Source organism: Paroedura picta, chromosome 3 (assembly GCF_049243985.1).
Source record: "Paroedura picta isolate Pp20150507F chromosome 3, Ppicta_v3.0, whole genome shotgun sequence".
Taxonomy (NCBI): domain Eukaryota; kingdom Metazoa; phylum Chordata; class Lepidosauria; order Squamata; family Gekkonidae; genus Paroedura; species Paroedura picta.
The window spans coordinates 99,778,157-99,800,169 of record NC_135371.1 but is presented as its reverse complement, the minus strand read 5'-3'; the positions used below and the strand labels follow the sequence as shown (position 1 = coordinate 99,800,169).

The 22,013-nt window shown below is 41.8% G+C and overlaps 1 protein-coding gene across 7 annotated transcripts in view; it reads left to right on the top strand.

Moving 5' to 3' along the window:
- The window catches only part of PPP2R2B (protein phosphatase 2 regulatory subunit Bbeta), a 437,083-nt gene that overhangs the window by 284,053 nt on the left and 131,017 nt on the right, over positions 1–22,013 (top strand). For all 7 annotated transcript variants that reach the window (XM_077326994.1, XM_077326995.1, XM_077326992.1 and 4 more), the window contains one exon: positions 15,934–16,031. In XM_077326994.1, coding sequence (XP_077183109.1) covers positions 15,934–16,031 — 98 coding nt within the window. The remainder of the gene's footprint in view (positions 1–15,933; positions 16,032–22,013) is intronic.

Sequence of the window (22,013 nt, the reverse complement as noted above, 5' to 3'; positions counted from 1 at the left end):
CATGTTTTTCAGGGGGGGAAAGTAGTCTTATATGCCAGCAAATACTGTACTAAAAGAACTTGCTGATACAATTTTTAAGCCCATGTCCATTATTATTGACAATTATTGGAGAACCAGTGAAATGCCAGAATGTTGTCCCCATCTTCAAGAAGTGGGAAAAGGAGGATCTGGGTACCTATCGACCCATCAACTTGATGTCTATAGCTGGCAAAAATTTAGAGCAAATCATCCAGCAGTCAGTCCTTGACATGCAAGAGTCAGCATGGCTTTCTCAACAACAAGTAATATCAGACTAACCTGATCTCTTTTTTTGAGAAAGTTACTACCTTGCTAGATCAAGGGAATGCTGCAGACATAGTTTACCTCGATTTCAGTAAGGCTTTTGATAAGGTTCCACATATTATTCATATTAACAAGTTGGTAAAATGTTGTATGGGGTCATATTGCTGTTTGGTGGATCGAAAACTGGTTGACAGATCATCCCCAAAAGGTACTTGTAAATGGTTTGTCATCTTCTTGGGGAAGAGTGATGAGTGGAGTGCTTCAGAGATCTGTCCTGGGCCCTGTGTTGTTCAGCATAATCATAAATGATTGGGATGAAAGAATGGAGGGGTAGCAAAGACACCAAAAGACAGAATCAGGATACAGGATGATCTTGACAGCCTAGAAAACTGGGCTAAAATGAATAAAAGTAATTTCAATATTGATAAATGTAAAGTTATTCATTTAGGTAGGAAAAAACATATGTATCAATTTAGTATGGGCAAGACTTGTCTTAGCAATAGTACTTAGGGAAAGGATCTGGGGGTCTTAGTAGACCATATATTGAACATGAGTCAGCAGTGTGACTCAGTGGCTAAAAAGGTAAACAGGATTTTGAGCTGTATCTGGTTAGACCTCACTTGGAGTATTGTGTTCAGCTTTGGGCACCCCAACTGTAGAAAGATGTAGACAAACTGGAGCATGCTAAGAGGAGGGCTATGAAGATGGTGAGGGGTTTGGAGACCAAGTCATATGAGGAAAGGTGGTGGGATCTTGGTCTGTTTAGCCTGGAGAGAAGATGACCAAGAGGTGATATGATGACCATCTTCAAATACTTGAAGGGTTGTCACACAGAGGATGGAGTAGTTATTTTCTGTTGCTCCAGAGGATCAGACCAGAAGCAATGGGTTGAAATTAATTCAAAATAATTTTTGGCTAAACATCCAGAAGAAGTTCCTGACAGTTAGATTGGTTCCTTGGTTGAACAGACTTCTTTGGGAGGTGATGAGTTCCCCTTCTTTGGAAGGAGAGGCTAGCGAGTCGACAGAAAAGCTGATTTTATGAACTGAGGCAGATTGTGAGAGGGTGGGCAGGAAGGGATGTGTCAGTGCTTGCTTCTTGTGACCCTTCCTTGCATACCCAGGAAATTGCTGATCACACTGTGGGATAGCAGGTGAATTTCCTTCAGGCCAGGCTGGAGTTGGAGATTTTTCATGAGGGGATCACTGAGGCATCAAATTGGGGTCACTGGGTTGGCAGGGGTTGGACTATATAACCCTGGAGGTATCTTCCAACTATATGATTCTAGGTTTGGGAGAAAGTTCCTTAGATCACCAACTGAATTTTCTATCAAACTTTATTTAGCCTGCCCATAATATTACTTAAATCAGACCACTACCCCCAGAAGCTAATAATCACCAGTTTGGATTGTTCCATGCATAGGCAACTCAAAACTCTCTTCTTCCTTCACATTTTTTAGTTTCTTTGGTTGTAATTTTATTACTATTTTGAATGCATTTTTGAATTAGTATTTTGAATATGAAGAGATCATGTTTTGGTAGGTAGAAAACATGGTATAAAAAGAAGCTGAAGGTAAATAAAAAATGCTTGAAATGGGTTACTAATTTACAACAGACTTTTTCAGGGGAATCCGTTAGAATTGGTTAAACAACAATGATCTTTGTAGTCTTGTTAGAGCAGTAGTCTGTTATGGGGAGAGGAAGGGAAGGTGATTGTAAACTGCTTTGAGACACCTGAGGCCTGATGGGTGACTGTGGGTCATTCCCAGTTCTCCGAGCTCTCTCAGCATCACATCCCTCACAGATCGTCTATTGTGGGGAGAGGAAGGGAAAAGGTGTTTGTACTCCCTTGGGCAGTAAACAGCAGGATACAAAAATCCAGCTCTTCTTCTACGGGGCAACAGTGAAAGAGCCATGCGAGCACATAACATATCAACATCAACAGCATGCTTTAGGATGCTTTGGGCTGATCCTGCGCTGAGCAGGGTGTTGGACTAGATGGCCCGTATGGCCCCTTCCAACTCTGATTCTATGATTCTATAACAGTAAAAAAAATGGAGGCAGAAGGAGCAGGGCGGACACCTATGTATTGGGACTACCCCATGTGGATTAGGGCAGGGGGACATTTTGGTGTCTGTGGCCTAATTCACACAAGAAGGGAAATGACACTGAATGCAGAACTGGGAGGAATTGGTTGCCATGTAAGCTCCCCCTAAGAAGAGTCTCCAGTCTGATTTTCCCTTCACATATCTGAAGACATGGCTCTGGAAAGCTCATCTGTAACCACTATGCCACAATTCCCAAAGGTCAGTCCTCTCCCACTCAACAAACATTCCAAACCACAGGTTCTTGACACCCATCTCTCCACATGCATGCCTGCATTTGCCATCACACCACTACAACCCCCCCCCCCCCCAAACACACATATTCAACCTCATGCCCTTACAGACTGGACAACTCCTCCCCTTACTCTTCCCAACACCAAGCTCTCTCTATCTTAATCAGTCTCTTTATTTTTACCTCTCTCTCTCTTTGCTATTTCCCCCCCTTCCCCTGCTAACGCCCATTGTATCAGCTACAACGGGCTTTAATTCTAGTATATATATAGTTGAGATTGTGAGTGAAAATTGTAATCATATGACCTTGTTTTTTTTTTAAAAATTGATTTGTGCTTCCTGATAATTAAGAAAGGGATAGTCAATAACTGGACATCGGACTGATAGCATTTCAATCCCTTGAAAATCTATATGGTCCAGACTTCTGTTGCCCTGAATATGAAGGAGAGGAATCCTCTGTTTGCTGATTGTCTTGCACTGTAGCTGTAGGACTCTTAATCCTGCAATGCTAAATTATTTGAAAGTAAATCCAATTGGACAAAGTAGGATGCTTTTTGTAAATATGCATAGGATCGTGTCTGCTAAGGGTTAATAATCATGTTTCCAGTTACTTTTGTAGTAAAACAAGCTCTGAAAGCACCTGTATTTGAAATAGGGAAGATGGAATTTTCTGTCAGTCCAGGTCTCACGCTTCTAGATCTCATGGAGTTTATCTCTCCTGCTTGTTTTCCCCCCTCTGCTCACTTACAGCTACAGCTGAGCTTAGAAAGATACAACTCTGCTTGGAATGGCATTGTAAAGATTCTGTCTCACCGACACTACCAGGATGTGTTAGAATTGCATTTCTTGATTAACTGGGCGCTAGGTGATGCCTTCAAATTGCAGCTGACTTCTGGTGACTCCTGTAGGGCTTTCAAGGCAAGAGAGGTTCAGACATCATTTGCCATGGCCTGCCTTTGCATCATGACCTTGGACTTTCTTGTTGGTCTCCCATCCAAATACTAAGAAGGGTCAACCTTGCTTAGTTTCCACAATCTGATAAGATTGGGCTAGGCTGGACTTTCCAAGTTAGAACCCAACACCCTCTGTCTATTAAGAGACTCTTTTTCAAATCAGGACTCTCTTTTCTACCCAAATGATCCTAGAAGTAGAAAAATACCTGGAAATCTCACATGTTAAGAGTTATTCATCCCTAGGAAGGTGGCTCCCTGTATCTTAAGTGTGATGCATTAGGATTTAATATGTGGGTGCAAGACCAAAACCCTCTGATTTTAGGAAAAGGAGAAAAGTTTTCTTGAATAAGCAATCATTGCAATTGAGTTCAGAAAGCAAATGTATACAGCTGAGCACGTTCTGACTAGCAATATCTGAGCAAAGAAAAAATCTAAAATATCTTACGTGAATTCTCTATCCTTAGATCTAAAAACTTACTCAATGTTAGATGGTGCAGCAGGTGATAGACAGCTTACTCATAACAATTTCTGATCTGTGTTCAGACTTTATTTATGTTTGTGTTCGTCTTGGCCATTTGAGTGACTTCCCTCTCTCCTTTGAGTCTCTCACACACCTCAGACTCTACCAGAGATACCCACCATATGCCTCCCTAACATAGGACAAAAATTCACCTGTCAGGCCTCTCCCTTTCCATTAGCTAGTGGAAAATTCTAGCAGTTGCTTATGTGTGCTTTCTGACTGTGTCTGGTCAGAAGCTTTTGTACTTCCAGCTAGCTCCATCAACATATGAATGGACATTGTTACATTTTGCATCCTGGAATGCTGAATAAATTTATTTGTCAAAATCTTGGCTCGATCTTTTGCAAATTAGTTTTATATTAGCCTCTAAGCACTCACAGAATGCAAATCCAACATTCTTTCAAACTCTTACCTGGGATGAAATGTCATTTCACAATGTCTTTGTATAATTTTGGCTTGTTAGTATCATCATTTCAATAAAACTGTACAGTTTCTTTTAAAACCAGGAACTTCTGGAACAGACTAGAAAGGGAAATTGCTAACTTATTACAACACTGGAACAATGGAATCTCCAGTACTTAACAAGGATTTTTTTTTATCTCACCACATATGCTAACCTCATTCAGCCTTTACGTCAGTTTTCTTGCCAATCCCTCAGAAAGGGCCCTACATCCTCTTTTTATTTTATATCTCATTTGGAATATGATATTAGAATATTAGATTGTAATGTAACATAATGGACGGTAGAATGTAATGGAATTTGAAATGTAGATTGGAATGTATTTCTCTGGTCTGGAGGCTGAGGAGATAACTACAGAGCCAATCACCCCCACTTCAAAGAAGATCTTAATTAGTCTGTATGCTGAGTTACTGCTCACCTGGACTGGTAATTTCCACTTCATTGTATCTGAAGAAGTGTGCATGTCCACAAGACCTTATACCTTGAACAAAACTTTGTTGGTCTTAAAGGTGCCACTGGACTGCTGCTTCAGACCAACATGGCTGCCCAATTGAATTTGTTGAACACATAAAACTATGAATACTGCCTGAATATTTCTGGGTAAGGAAGCATAGCCTTCATGACCTAAATGGGGAAAGGTTGATATGGATAGTGTAAATAGGTACTACATGAGGGGAATCTCACTACTGATAAATTTCTTTCCCTAAATTGTTGACAGGGCCCCCAAAATGCTCACAAAATATTTTCTCATTCCATCTCAGCCCCTACTGTAGATGAAAGGAAAAGTGGTGGACATTTTAATTGCCATGCATTTCCCAGCACAGCCCAAATAGGACCTCACCCACATTGCTGAATAAGGCATTCAGTGAATGAATCCTCTTTGGTGCTTATTGGCCCAGAAAAAAAAAACCTTCATGCTGAGTTCTACTTTTTCTTTTCCATTTTTTCCTGATAAAAATATATTTCTGCTGATGGAATCAAATCCAGTCTCCAATATATTTAGCATGAAAGCTATAAAGAACACTAATGCATTTCAGAAAGGACAGAATTGCTGGCTGGTATCATCTGCCACTTGGAGAAGGAAAAGATCACCATGGAAACTGTTTTCCTTGAATTCTGTGCACTCCAGGCATTGAATGTGTAGGAAAGCAAGTAGAAGGAGGGGTCAGGAGAGGATGAGAATTTCTTTCTTCAGTTGCCACAAAAATGCTGCTGGAGTCTTGGAAAGAAAAATCATGAATTATAGATCATGCAAATAGAAATGTATATGAATGCAAATTAATATTGTGCTGTGTTGGCTGTTAAATGAAGGTGGGTTTGAAGTAGCAGGCGACAAGCGGGATCAAACTAGAATGCCTGAGAGTGTCCCGAGTTAACCTGGAATGGCTCAGTGGTGGCTGTGTTCATTTTGATTATTCACAGGTATTATTGGAGTAGAAGAGAGGACATTTTTCTAAACATAAAAACAGAGAAAGACTGCTTCTGCCCTCTGGGGGGCTATCACCCCATTTGTTGTGCAATTATAAAAAGAGAACACCTTCCTAAACACACTGATTTCAACACATGAAGAAGGGTTTAACTTTGCTTAGGATTGTATTGTTGTTCTGTTGCAATTCTCCTATCCATTCTTAGAGGGGCAAAATGAGTAGTAAATTAGCATACAGCTAAATGAAGATGTTTGACAGTTTCAAGGACCAAACAGGAATAACAAACCTGGCGTATATCGTTACCATTTTGGGGGGTTAATTTCAGGGGGAAACATAGTGAAGGACATGAATAGGTCAAAATTGGAGACTGATGGACAGAGGTATCTTTAATTGTGGAGTGCTGAGAGTAATTAACTGAGGCCCTGCCAGGACACTCCATCAGTCTCCTCTCTAGGATGGAGGTGACCCTACAGCATCTTCTTTGAAGTGGGAGTGATGAGCTGTGATGGCAGAGATGAAGGGTGGCCTGTCAGCTGAGGTGGGGATTTGAACCTGGGTTTCCCATATCCTGTTCTGACACTGGGACCACTATTCCACACTGGCTCTTAGCTTCCCGTTCTTCCTTTTTCCTGGCAGCTTCTTCCTAGGAAAAGGTGAGCCAAGTTCTAAAATTATACAGTAGTAAGTCAATCAGATGAGTGTAGTGGCCATTGTCAGGCTGAGCCAAATTGCACAAGTTTTGTGGAAGTTACTGCTGGGCCTGGGCTAGGTGTAGAGCATCAAGTCGTAGCCATCATTGCACCTGGAAATCTCTTGCCTTGTGATTGCTGCTTGGCCTTGCCCTGATGACTCCTCCTGTCAGTACAGAAGGGACAGGAGCGGGGGTTGACTGAGATACCCAATTAGCCCTGGAAAGGGCCTTGCCCCATTCCTCTTGGGTTTTGCTCAGCAGAACCATCAGACAGATTTTACTGATAGGAGTACAAGAATATTCAAGTACACTGGCATCAACAAACCCTAATTGTGACACACACAGCATTTGCCTGCACTGTGCAGTATGTATCTTGGGGAATATAGAGTTGAAGAGTTAAGGAAGGAAGAGGAAGAACAAGGGGGAAGCTATTTCCTTCCTTCCTTCCTTCCTTCCTACATGGGGATGGTATCTGGCGGGGCTTATAAGTATTTTGATCTCTCTACCTACTTTTCTGTCTGTTTGTTTATAGTTCAACTTATTAGTCGCAGCAAGTCGGCTCGCAGCGACTTGCATAATAATGAAAATAAATCAGTACAATAGAATAGTAAAAACCCTTAAAACTCCATTAATGCCCTAGCAATACAAAGAGCAAAAACAAAGGAACAAAGAAGCAAGGCAGTGGCAAAATCTGCCCATAGTCAAGCTCTTCCTTGGTGGGCATCAGACCCCCGTAACAAGGAGGACAGAGTATCTAAGATGGAGATGTCATCCAAGGAAGGGAGCGGGGGGGAAAGGGAAGAGGGGAGGGGGACCCAGAGATCTACCAACCCTAACCTTGACCAAATGCCTGGTGGAAGAGCTCTGTCTTGCAGTCCCCGTGGAACTGTTAAGTCAGAACCAAGGGTGCTTAGTCGAGGACGAGAGTGGGTTGGAAGGCTGATAAGCAGTTCTTATTAAAGGCATCAGTGAATTATAGAAATAATGTGATGTCACCAGGCAGGGGGAGAGGGGAAGGAAGTCAGAAGTAAGCCTAGGAATTCATCTGGAGGAGAGGGGAAAGGAGGTTGGGAGAAAAGTATGTCTGGTAGGAGCCTTACAGGGAAAGCTTTGGGGAGACTAGGATCCACTGGTGGTGGACAAAGTGGAGTTGGCTTTTTCAGAGCAGATTGGAATACTCACAGACTTCATCTCTTTATTTTAAAGTCAGGTTGGAAAGATAGCCCAGAGCACCTTTTACCAAATGCAGTTGATAGCCATCTCTCTTCCTTCCTAGACTCAGCAGATCTAATGATGCCATTCTGTGCTTTTGTAACCTTGCAGTTGGACCATCATAACATGCTTTATGTGGTTCTGCCTTTGAAGTCAACTCAGAAATAGCAGCCTGTTCAGAATGGAGCTACTCAGTTGTTAGAGACTGGCCATTGTCAACTTGTTCATTTTTAAAGCAGTTGCTTTGGATATGATTTAGTTCTAAAATGAATTTATCTTCAGTGACTGAAAAGAATAGGAAGGCAGGGTACAAAAGTGTCAAAATCAGTCAGAAGATGTCGTTGTCTACCCTTTATTTGCCTGCTTCTTGCTCTGACAGCCAATTGGATCAGAGGTGAGGAAAAGCACATCATGATAACATGTGCTAAGGTCAACTAGATCTCACCAGGAAAATGGGAACCTCTTTCCCTCTTGTGTCATCTGGGTGTTCCTGTAACAACCCTCAGTTTAAAATTCCTCCTAGGCCAGAGCAATTTGGGGAGTGGGCAGTTTGGAAAGGGAGCAGAGGCCTTAAGCCATCCATTGTTATCTTGTCACAACCCCAGATCCCCTGCTCTTGCAGTGCTTGTGTTGCACCATTATCAACATATGCCAAGCAGTCACAGTGCTTTTAGGTACAAGGTTTTGTCCCCTTGTTAAATGTGCATGTAATTTTGCCTCTTCTTCAGTGAATGTAACTGAATGTGAGAGATGGGTCTCTTCTTCAGTGTTTGCAAACAGCTTACATATATTCTGTATATTGGAAATTACCTAGTAAAGCAATGTCAGTTTTTACTGGTGCTACGAAAACACCCATCTGGTCACAGTGAGCCCATGGAGAAAATTGATATTGAACAAATAGAATGAAACATGATCATCAAGCTGGGGATTTAAGGTACCCCATTCATTGACTATGGGAAATAGAACCCATGAGCTAGCCAGAAATATAGACTCTTCTGTGGAATGATCACAGATTATCCAAGATGAGTGGACCAGTCAGTTTCTACTCTCAAGTTTAAAGAGGGTGCTCAGGAAGAGATAGATTGTGTTTGCCCAAGATAGTTTTTATTAGTGTTTACTTAGGTGTTCCAGGCAAGCTGATGGCTACAAAATACAGCTAAATCAAAGAAAGGCCTTAACAACATTCCTTCAGTCCTCTGGAAATTCCTGTAAGAGGCAAATATGCTGAGAAATATATTCATGTGGAATGTGTGTGTGATAAGGCATCCCTGCTCACATTCAAAGGTGTCAGCAGAGTCTGCAGGACCAAGGTAGGTGGTGGTGCAAGGGTTTTATACAGTCCAGTAGCTATGCTCTGAGAATCATAGAACCATAGAGATGGAAAGGACCTCCAGGGTCATCTAATCCAACCCCCTGCACAGTGCAGGAACTCCCAACTATCTGCCCACCCACAGTGACTCCATTTTCATGCCCCTCACCAAAAATCTCCAGATCCAGCCTGGCCTGAAGGAAATTCACCTGCCATCCCACAGTGGTGATCAGCAATCCCCTGGGTATGCAAGGAAGGGTCACAGCAAGCACTGACTCATCCCTTCCTGCCTACTCACTCACAATCTGCTTAAGCTCATAAAATCAGCTTTTCTGTCAGATGACTCTCTAGCCTCTCCTTCCAAAGAAGGGGAACTCATCACCTCCCAGAGAAGTCTGTTCCACTGAGGAACCTCTCTGTCAGGAATTTCTTCTGGATGTTTAGCCGAAAATTCTTTTGAATTAATTTCAACCCATTGGTTCTTGTCTGATCTTCTGGGGCAACAGAAAATAACTCTACTCCATCCTTTGTGTGACAACCCTTCAAGTATTTGAAGATGGTTATCATATCACCTCTTAGTCATCTCACCAGGCTAAACAGACCAAGCTCCCTCCACCTTTCCTCATATGACTTGGTCTCCAAACTCCTCACCATCTTCATAGCCCTCCTCTGAATGTGCTCCAGTTTGTCTAAATCATTCTTCAGTTGTGATGCCCAAAACTGAACACAGTACTCCAAGTGAGATCTAACCAGAGTGCAGTAAAGCCATAACATCACCTTGCGGAATCTGGACACTATACTTCTTTTAATACAGCCCAAAATCCTGTTTGCCTTTTTAGCCACTGAGTCACACCACTGACTCATGTTCAAAGTATGGTCCACTAAGACCCCCAGATCTTTTTCATATATACTACTGCCAAGACACGTCTTGCCCATCCTATAGTGACGCATATGATTTTTCCTACCTAAATGAAGAACTTTACATTTATCACTACTGATTTTAGGTCAGTTTTCTAACCTGTCAAGATAATCCTGTATCTTGATTCTGTCTTCTGGTGCATTTGCTATCCCTCCCAGTTTAGTGTCATCTGTAAATTTAATAAATACCCTCCTATTCCTTCATCCAAATAATTTATATTGAACAACACAGGGCCTGGGACAGATCCCTGAGGCAGTCTAGTCACTCCTCTCCAAGAAGATGACAAACCATTTACAAGCACCCTTTGGGTGTAATCTGTCAACCAGGTCTCTATCCACCTAACAATAATGGGATCCAAAACACATTTACCAACCTGTCAACAAGAATATCATTCTTATCAAAAGCTTTACTGATATCAATATAAACTATGTCCACATAATTCCCCTGATCTTGCAAGGTAGTGACATGACTTGTTGAGAAAGCCATTCTAACTCCTAGTAATTACAGCCATCGGCTCTAGCTTCTCAAGGACCAACTGTTGGACGATATGTTCTAAAATTTTGCCAGCTATAGACATCAAGCTGATGGGTCGGTAGTTATCTGGAGCCTCCTTTTCTCCCTACTTGAAGATGGTGACAACATTTGCCCTCCTCCAATCTTCTGGCACTTCACCTGTTCTCCATGAATTGTCAAAAATAATGGACAGAGGCTCAGAAATTACATCTGCAAATTCTTTTAGTACCCTTGGATGCAATTCATCAACCCCTGAGGATTTGGTTTCATTTAAAGAAATTAGGTGTTCATGTACTTATCCCTACAGAGATCCTAGGCCACAACTCCCATCCCTCATCGCATGAAATGATTGTGCTACATTGAGCATGATTCCCCTCACAAGAGAAGACTGAAAAGTAGGAATTGAGCAGCTCAGCTCTCTCTTCACCACCTGTTACAAAGTCACTTTCTTGTCCCCATAATGGTCCTACCATGCCCCTATTTGTTTTCTTACTTTGAATATTGTTCTTAACATTTCTTGCTAGCCTAAGCTCATACTGAGCTTTAGCTTTTCTAACACTCTCCCTACATGCACTGGTTATTTGTTTATATTCCTCCTTGGCTATAAGGTCCTCCTTCCATTTCCTAAATGAATCTTTTTTATTACTCAATAATTTTTGAAGCTGTTTATGGAGCCACCCTGGTTTCTTTAGGTTCCTTCCAGTTTTCCTTCTCAAGGGAATTGTCTGCAATTGTGCCTTCAGTATTTCACTTTTGTGACACTCCCAACCTTCTTGGACTTGCATCTCCTTAAGTTTTTCTGACCACAGGATTCTACCCAACATAACTTTAAGTTTCTGTTCCCCAACATCATAAAGTCCAAGATCATATGCTCACTTCTACAAGTACACCTACAACTTTTACCTCGTCAATTAGTTCTTCCCTATTGGTGAGAATCAAGTCTAAAATACAGGACCCCCTGGTTGCCCATTCCACTTTCTGGGAAATGCAGTTGTCACTGAGACAATTCAAGATTCTATTGGACTTTTGATTTTTAGCAGAGCTGGTCTTCTAACAGATATATGGGCAATTGAAATCGCCCATGACCACTAGGTCCCATCACTCTGAGAACTTTGTAATCTGTTCTAGAAACATCTCATCTAAGTCCTCTGCCTGGCCCGGCAGCCTGTAGCAGACCCCACGATAATACCACTATTATTTCCTACTTCTTTTATTTTTACCCAAAGACTCACAGGCCCCAGGCTTTAATTTTTTGAACTTTCCTGTAAGTTAATAGTTCCCTTTAAATCTGCAGTGTTCCCATCTACAATTATCATCATTGAACTAATGTACGTCTCACTCCCCCATTGGACTTAGTTTAAAGCCCTCCTCCCCAGGTCTGCAAGACTCTTCTCAAATATACCTTTTCCCACCCTTGTGAGGTGCAAACCATCTCCCAAAAGAAGAGCCTCATCACAGTAACATGATCCAAAGACCCTAACATTTCCTGATGACACCAATAACATAGCCAGTCATTTATCTGTTATTTTTTTCCCTTCCTAAACCTTGGCCATCAACAGGAAGAGCAAAATTAGCAAGGAGTTGGGCATCTGTCTGGGGGAACTGTGTCATCAGGCACTGTCAATTTACACCATTTTTTAAAATTCAGCTATGCAATCCAGTCCTATACATTAGTAGATGTAGGTAACTGGGAATTGGGTCTTGGCCAGCAGGAACCCTGCCAGCGGGTGAAAGATGGCAAATAAGTGCACACTAGGAATAGTTGAATATTATTACCTCATTCCCTTACATTGGTCTTTTTCATGTATATCCAATACAACATGTAGGCTTGGGGGTTAGGGTTGGAAGGGAATTATACTTCTTTGCCATTGCTGATGTTCCAAATGGCACCACTGTTGCTGAGTTCAAAATTAGGATATGTTCAGGCCAGTGCTTCTGCATATATTCAACTAAGTCTTTCTCTTATTCATTAATATCCATATTCATATATGCTTACATGCTTTGTAAGAGCAACAGCGAAAGTTTGTAAGGAAAGCTAGAATGTGTATGTTAATCTGAAATTAAGGCCAATTACAGTACCATTAAACTCAGTCTCTCACACAATGGAAATGAATACCATATGGTAAAAATGTGTAAAGCTTTCATTTTTAAAACTAAGTCTTTAGCCAGCAATTTTGCTATGTTGAAAGCCATATTTTTCTCTCCCTAGCAATCACTTTCACTGGCAAGCTGCACTCAAGTGCAGTTGCTGCGAAGGAGAATAATTGCAATGGAATTAACCTCTGACATTTTTTTCTAAGAATAGCTGTGATAAATTGACTCATCAGCAGGTTACCTGCCTACCTTGATGCATTGTAAACACTTCTCACTCCAGCCTTTTTGAAGCAAAGCTTTTGTAAATTCTTGCAGAAGGGCCAGTGTATTTTAGCAAATTTAGTTCACTTTATTTTGCTTTTTAATAATTGAATAATTTTGAATTCTATCAAGCTTCCAGATACTGTAACTAAAGAGCAGATTCAGAAAATGGGAAAAATGGCTGCAATCTTGGCGCTATAATACTGATCTTTGATATATATTTTGTGGTGTCCAAGAAAAAAGGGTAAACATACAATATATATGATTTAATCTGTGTTTGGAAGCTGTGCTAGAAACCTTGGCTTCCAAATACAGACTGTTGCTACCAGGAAATCTTTTTCCAGCTTCCCCACAGCATTGAAATGTTTTGTGCACCTTCCAGACCTTCCCGTACTTTTTTTACAGTATTTCCTAAGCATCCTTTATTGTAGCGTTTTATTGAAGCATTAACAAAAAACATTTACAAGTAGAAGGGGAGCATTTCTCAATGGAATAGTGTGGTAAAAGACAAGCAATGGTGTGCAGAATCAGATGTCATTGCGTGGATGGAGAATTCTAATACTTTCAAAATTTGTTATGGTTAAATAGCATGGTCTGAAGTAGCACTTTAAAAATGGGCAATATTGACATCCTTAACATAACTTGAATCATGGAATATTTAAGACATTCCTACACAGTGCAGGATATTAGTTTTCTTACTAATAAGAAATGCTAACTCAAGATTCCATTGGAACTGGAATAATTCTAAATATTTGAGATGGTCAGATCTGTGAGTAATTTATATAAAAGAATTGCTGTCAGTAATATTCTTTACTTACAGTATTTATGTCCCACTTTAAGAACGTATGCAATACAAATGGAAGTTGGGATGCAGGAAATGGTTTGTATTTAGTAATAATTATATTATACCACTTCTCAGGGGGGGGGAACTGAATGAAATGGTTTGCAGCTCAGAAAATAATTAAGATCACAAAAATACGCAATTGGTTGCATCACAAATATTTTTAAATGCTGATGTAATTTTAACTTTGAGGCAGTAGTCCTGTTGTTTTGCTGCATAACCAATCTGTCTAGACAACAGATGGTACTAAAACTGATCACAGCACAAGAATTCTGGCTACATTGTTACTTATTGGACTATGTACAAAATCCCAAAATGATTGGGATATCAGGACGACATGATATACAGTGAGCATGGAAAAGTTACTGGGTAGTGCATGAGTATGAAAGGAAACAAACTCCTAAGCTTTGTTGAAAAATTGTTTGCTTTAGGAATGAACATTGTATCTGGATCCATATGTATTGTTCTTTAAAGGTAAAGGTAAAGGTATCCCCTGTGCAAGCACCGAGTCATGTCTGACCCTTGGGGTGATGCCCTCTAGTGTTTACATATAGATTATTAAAAGGTTGCTTGTCCATAGATATCCTGTAGGGTTGTGAGTGTCGCAACTTAAGCAGTCAGAATTATTTTTGAGGGAGAAGAGTGTGGGGTGAATGCAAGTGCTGGTGGAACTCAATGGCAGTAGAGTTTGTTAATATGGATTAAGCCTGTATTTGTGGCAAGAGGCTTCCTGGTGATTGGGATGAATATGAGCAAGAACTAGCACAACATTCCATCTAATCCTGTGGTTCTCAGTGCTAGAGACAAGACTTTTTAGGGGAGCTCATGTATTTACTGGGTATGGCCTTTCTAGGCTGAACAATCCATTTCTACAAATAGCTTTGGAAACATTGGTCTTATCTGTACTGGGCTTTTATCCTATAACAGTCTGAATGTTAATAAGCAATCTACAACTTTCCCGTTTTGATTTTGATTCCCGTTTTGATTTTGATCACTTTAAATTTTCCATCTGCAACATCCGCAATTAACCTTTTCTCCACGGTTATCTGGGAGTGGATATTATTCACTAAATCTGAGAAACGTGCTCTGAAAGCTCAGTATTGCAAGTGTAGATGTCCATGGGTTTTTTCGGTTTATTTTTCACCCTCTTCTCCATGACACCACAGCTGACATAGCATGGTCCCCCTCAAGCCTATTTGTAGAAGACTCCCCCCCCCATCTTGCTCTGGCTGTTGAGTCAGGGGACAAAAGGCTGGAAATAAAGTCCTCTCCAGCCTGGTGCTCCTTCAATGCCAGCTTGAGAGCCAGCCAGGTAGTAAGATGAAAGTGCATGTGACCACTGCCCCACTTGATCAAGCAGGAAGCAGAGAGGAGACTGACAATTCAAGTGCAGAATGTTGCATCTTAGTAAAAGCTGTTTCCAGTTGGGAAAAAGGAATGTTGCAGATATGTTACAAGATCCAGGTTCAGATCGATCAGAATTCCACAGGATCAACAGTGGGGAAAAATGGGAGTGCAGGCAGTACCATTGCCCCCCCCTCCCTGCCCAATGATGCTGAAGGGTACTTCTTTCATTTGCTTCATTTACACATTTACCACTGTGTAAATCTTCCCTCTTTTTTGAATGTAGTTTTATTTCAGTGCTTTCCAGTACTAGAGCACATGCCTCCCAAGTTTTTCTTTTATGGAACTGAAAAATCTGTTCCCAGCAAACCTATCCTGACCATCACAAGATGACTCCCTTCCCGTGAAATACTGAACCCCCTAGTATTGGCTAGCACTAGTAAAGTGTGCTGTGAAGGGCCTAATATCATACTCTTGGCTGACATTAGCCCTCCAGGTGCTCTTGCCAGTAACAAAAGAGGAATCTCATTATCCAACTATTGTTGTTTATGAAGGTTTAAACTTTGCCCAGTTTCCTGCTATTAATGTCTCTGAATTCCTGTAATGGTTTTCAAGTACAATCAAAGATGTAAGTGCTTCTTAGAAATTTCACTGGGGAAGCAAAGCCCTGACAGTAGCTGTTCCTGTAACCATATAGGCAACAATTTCCTTAGATGCCTGTGCAACACCAGTCAGCAGTTAACTTAAATTGCCTTTGTCTTTTTCTTTTCAGCTGACATTATCTCTACAGTAGAATTCAACCACACAGGAGAATTACTAGCGACAGGGGACAAGGGGGGTCGCGTTGTAATATTTCAGCGTGAGCAGGAGGTAAGTGCTGGTGAATGCAAAAATGCCTATTTTTATCCTTTTAAAAGAAGCTTCCTGCTGCTGCTTAATCTTTGCATGTCATTCTTCACCCTTGCTTCTCTTCCAGGAAGCTAAAAATTGCAAAAAAGCCCATTAACATCAATAGGGCAGTTTCTGTCTCATAAAGCATCCTGCAAATGTTGTGTTTTCTGCATCCTTTTGCTTCCTTTAGCAGTCATTGAAGGGTGAGAATATAATGTAAACCGGATTCTGCTGGAGCATCACATATTCAAAGAAACCCAACTGACTTATTTGCTCAGCCACATCATGGTTGGCTTTTTAAAAACCATCAGTAGGGCTTTTTTTGACTAGTTTTACTTTGCATCAGTTTACATATTGCAATTTTATGAGCCTACCATATATCCTTTGATGGCAGAGTCCATTGGGTTTTATCAGTTTGCTGGTTTCAGACTCTGAGCACCAGGGGTGCTGCTTTACACTATTGGAAGATCAAAACAACAGAATGTATGCCCAGATTTTATATATAATAATATCACAATGACCGTTTATACACTGGGAACTTCAGTGCCCCAGCTCCTGTGCAGAAGCACAAATCTGGGACGGATGAGGTGCACCAGGCCAAATGCTCCCCCCATGTGGGTGCAGGAAGAGGTAGGGCAACCTGCCATGACTAAAACTCCAGCCTGCAGCCAGGCATGAAACCTCCAGTGCATAAACGGTCAATGAGGGAACAGTATTTGCTTTTGTTGGTATAATTGCTCACATCTTTCCCTTTTTGTTAGGCTTGCTGATAACTGGAACATTAATAAATAAATAAATATAATTAATGAATCAGAATAATTAATTAATTAATGATAAATAACAGAAAAATAAATATCATATTGGAAGCTGAAGCCCTTAGGACTGGCTTGTTTCCTTGGATTAGCCTTTTAAAACTTTTTTACCATTAAAAAACCCCTGAAACATTCTTCAGGCTTCAAAAGCTCCCAGAAGAGGTGTGATTATGCCGAATATGGTTAGGAAGCATAGCTGGGTACACACGCATCTAGGACCCCTCCCTTCTCACCTCCTCCAGGCCCTTCATTAGACATTTTGGGAGGGGGAGGCAGGTTGACATATATATGGTCATATTATCCAATAAATGTTCAACACATTTAAAAATATATTAAAAATTAAGTGACTTCCACCCATTCAGAAAACCTCTCCCGGGCCGTCAAGAAACCCAGGTTGAGTTCTAATATGAATTATGGCCCATGTATGTAGATGCTGCAATATAATTAATCAATTATGGGAAAGAGAAAGATGGGACTGTTGATACTGACATTCATTTGCATAAGCTCTGAAACATGATTCCACAAAGGTTTTAGGTACACTGAGGAAGAGTACAGGAGCTTGAAGTTTTCTCCTTTGCCCAATTTTGTATATATAACCTATGCTCTCAGTGAACAGTATTGGTACTGTTTATTGGGTTGTAGTCAATAATTTGTCAATGTGAAATAAATGCCAATGGAGCACAAAAATTATCTCACTAACTTTTAACGCAAGAAAGATTCTAAGAGTTCTGTGCTCTAGCTAACTGTAGTCGTGTCATGTAAATGTGTGAGGCTTGGATTTGCAGAATCATCATTACACTATTCACTGATAAAACAAATAAGGATAAGGTCTACTTACTCCCCACAAGTGATATTGTTAAACCCATCATATATTAAAGGTATCTATTATGTTGTACAGTAGGATTCTGATTAGGGATGTACATTCAGTATATCTGAGCCGAATAAATTGCCAAAAAAAAAACCTTATTGGTATTTTTCTGGCTGTTCTTTCAGGCAGATGTAAATTGGGGCTGGATTTCAACTATCCCAAATGGCCAATCCCCCCAAATCCTGAAAATATTTTCAGGATTTTTCAGGATGGCCCGAGAGTCAAATTTAAAGGGCATAAATGCCTTCTGGGCAGGCATGAAGCCAGCAGAGCTGAGGCCTTGTTGTCTCAAAATTGTTTAGTGACAAGTGGGCAGCCAGGGATGAGCTTGTGGTGCTGCAGCTGGTCTCTCCCTGGCCCAGTTGAGTGCAGCACCTGGGCTGAGGTCAAAGCAGGAGAACGGCAGGCTGGGCACATGGAGGCAATGCCCTTCCACAAGCAGTGGGTGGGCCCAGCAGGGGGGATGGAGCTGGGGTGGCAGCAGCAAAGTTAGCAGCAGCTTCACTTCATTGAGCATGGCAGCAACAGCAGCCCCAGTCTGGACAGCAGCAACAGGAGGAGCAGCTCGCTACTTCTCTGACAGCTGGCACTGTGTGAGGCACTGCTTCCAATGCGGCTGTTGGTTGCCCAGCTCAATCTGCTGCCCTTGAACAACCAGATCTGGTAGCTGTGGACTGTCATCTGTGACAAGGCAGCTAGTAGAGGTGACTTTTCTTTTCTGCCGATTGCCATCAGGCTTGTGGTTGAAGAGGGGTTGAATCAGGCTTGTGGTTGAAGAGGGGTTGATCAGCTGCCCTACACTGAATGCACAGTAACCAGTCCAACACGGTAAGACATACAGTTTGAGAAGAGGAACTGTATAGTCAGCTTCATAAGAAGAGCAAAGACAGTTGAGCAGGGCTTGCATGACTGTTATAGATCCATTCCAATATGAAAGATCCTGATCCAGAGTGATGAACAGACCCAGAGAGCCAAAGTGTCCTATACAACAATGGTCCCCTGGGGACTGGTACCATCAGTCAGTACCAGGCCGCAGCTCCTGATCGTCCTCCTCTCTGGCTGCTCCTCTCCTGATCGTCCTCCTCTCTGCTGCCGGCTCACCTTTGGTGCTCAGTATAAGCTTAGGCTAGCCAGTGATGCTAAAAACAACCAGAAAGGGTCTTGTTATATTCAAATTAAGAAAAAGAAGAAGGACATGGTCGGACCATTGTGGGGACTAGGAAGTGACATTGTAACAGGTGATGAAGAGAGGGCTGTGCTGCTCAACTTCTGTTCGCTCTGATCTTGCAAGGGGAATTGTGCTCAACATGGCGAAATCATCTTACTTGATGAGTGATGCGAGTTGTGGCCTAGTTTAACTGTATGGGTAGTCCTTAAACACTTCCTTTCTTTAAATGAAACCAAATCCTCTGGGCCAGATGAATTGCATCCAAGGGTAGTAAAAGAACTTGCAGATGTAATATCTGAGCCCTTGTCCACTATTTTTGACAATTCTTGGAGAACTGGTGAAATGCAAGAATATTGGAGACAGTAGATGTTGTCCCCATCTTCAGGATGATGTTGACAGGCTAGAAAACTGGGCTAAAATTTCAGTACTGATAAATGTTAAGTTCTTCATTTAAGTAGGAAAAATCATATGCATCACTGTAGGATGGGCAAGACTTGTCTGGCAGTACTACTTGTGAAAAGGATCTGGGGGTCTTAATAGACCATGCACTGAACATGAGTCAGCCAGGCTAGACTACTAACACCCTACCTGTCCTCTGAACATAGAATCATAGAGTTGGAAGGGGCCATACAGGCCATCTAGTCCAGCCCCTAGTCGATACAGCCCTCAACGCAGGATCAGCCCAAAACATCCTAAAGCATCTAAGAAAAGTGTGTATCCAACCTTTGCTTGAAAACTGCCAGTGAGGGGGAGCTCACCACCTCCTTAGGCAGCCTATTCCATTGCTGAACTACTCTGACTGTGAAAATTTTTTTCCTGATATCTAGCCTATATAATTGTACTTGTAGTTTAAACCCATTACTGCGTGTCCTTTCCTCTGAAGCCAGTGGGAACAGCATCCTGCCCTCCTCCAAATGACAACTTTTCAAATACTTAAAGAGGGCTATCATGTCCCCTCTCAACCTCCTTTTCTCCAGGCTGAACATTCCCAAGTCCCTCAACCTATCTTCATAGGGCTTGGTTCCTTGGCCCCAGATCATCCTCGTCACTCTCCTCTGTAGCCTTTCAATTTTATCTACGTCCTTGAAGTGAGGCCTCCAGAACTGCACACAGTACTCCAGGTGTGGTCTGACCAGTGCCGTATACAATGGGACTATGACATCTTGTGATTTTGATGTGATGCTCCTGTCGATACAGCCCAAAATGGCATTCGCCTTTTTTACCACTGCATCACACTGCCTGCTCATGTTTAGTTTACAATCCACAAGTACCCCAAGTACCCGATCTGCCCACAGTGATCCATGCGACAGTCATCTCCAGAATAGATTTCTGTAACTAACTCTATGTGGGCCTGCCTTTAGACTTGATCCAGAAGTTACAGCTGTTGCAAAATGCAGCTGCAACGGTCCTTGCTGGGACATCTTGGAGGACTCATATCCAGCTTGTGTTGAGGCAGCTCCACTGGTTGCTGGTTGCTACCCAGATCTGGTTTAAGGTACTGGTTCTTACCTTCAAGGCCCTCCACGGTCTGGGCCCCACATACCTTAGGGACCACCTTTTGCCCTATGTCTCCCGCAGGGCCTTGCACTCTGTGGGGACAAATCTGTTGGTCATTCCCGGCCCCCGGGAAGCACGGTTGGCCTCGACCAGGGCCAGGGCTTATTCAGTGCTTTCCCCTACCTGGTGGAATGAGCTCCCGGAATAGCTATGGGCCCTGCGGGAGCTTTTGACATTCAGCAGGGCCTGCAAGACGGAGCTCTTCCACCAGGTCTATGGTTGAGGTTGACGCATGGAAGAAGACCTAGACCCCCCCTTGCCACTCTTGCCATATCTGGAGCGGATTAAAAGCCGTCCACCTTAAAGTTTTTATGATGTTTTTTGCCACTGATTGGAGAATTTTAAGGGGATGGTTGAGTTATGTTTTATAATGTTATGGGGTTTTTATGTATTGGGGTTTTTATGATAGTTAGCCGTCACGAGCCCTTGTGGGAGTGGTAGGATAGAAATGCAATGCTAAATAAATAAAAAAATTAAAAAGCAGTGTGACTTGATGGCTAAAAAAGTAAAGAGGATTTGGGACTGTATTAAAAGATGTATAGTGTCCAGATCACATGAGGTGATGTTATGGCTTTACTCCACTCTGGTTAGGCATCACAAAATAATTTCCAGCTAAACATCCAGAAGTTAGAATGGCTCCTCAGTGGAGCAGGTAGTTGTGAGTTCCTGCATTGTACAGGGTATTGGACTAGATGACCCTGGAGATCCCTTCCAACTCTATAATTCTGTGAATCTAACCCCCCAGCCAACTGATTGATTGCTGTGGTTCTGCTGTCCCTTGAGAAATGTTTCTGTTGAAATGCCTCCTCCCGCTCAGTTCCTACTTCAGAGATTGTCTGATATGAATTTAGTAATCTCAAGTTTGGTTCTGGGTCTGCTGGATAGTTTTGTGGCAGTCTTGTTATTGGGCTGGGCTTGTAAAAATGTCCCCCCTTCACTTTCACTGCAGGGCTTTTCTGGGATATTCTGCTGCATTTGTATTCCTTTGCTTCCTCCCCCCCCCCCCTTTGGAAATCATGGGGTCCCTTCATTAGGTGCCTATAAAATTGGATCCCCTGGTCCAATCTTTTTGAAACTTGGCGGTTATTTTTATTAGAGGCTCCAGCAGCTATGCTGCAGATTTGGTGTCTCTACCTCAACCTCCCTCCATACTACTGAATAGACTTACACTAGATTTTAAATTGACTTTAATAGTTCCATAGGATATAATGGGGTTAAATCAATTCAGGAAACCAAAATCGAAACCTTGAACTGATTTGACTGTTTGTGATTCAGCTATTGCATTTCTAGGGGGATGTGTGATTAATTTCAGTTAATCCCCAAACTCTGAATCAGCCGTCATTTGGTGTCTGTGTGTGCGTGTGTTTTTTTTTTTTTTGGGGGGGGGTGATAAATTAAACTGAATTGCATATTCTTTGTAGTTACTGAACACTACAGGCAATAACTATGTACAGCTGAGTTGATACTGACATATAGGTATGACATCCTATACATGGAGGAATTATATGGGGGAAATAATCCATTTGCTTGCATGTGTGAACATACCCTTATTGATT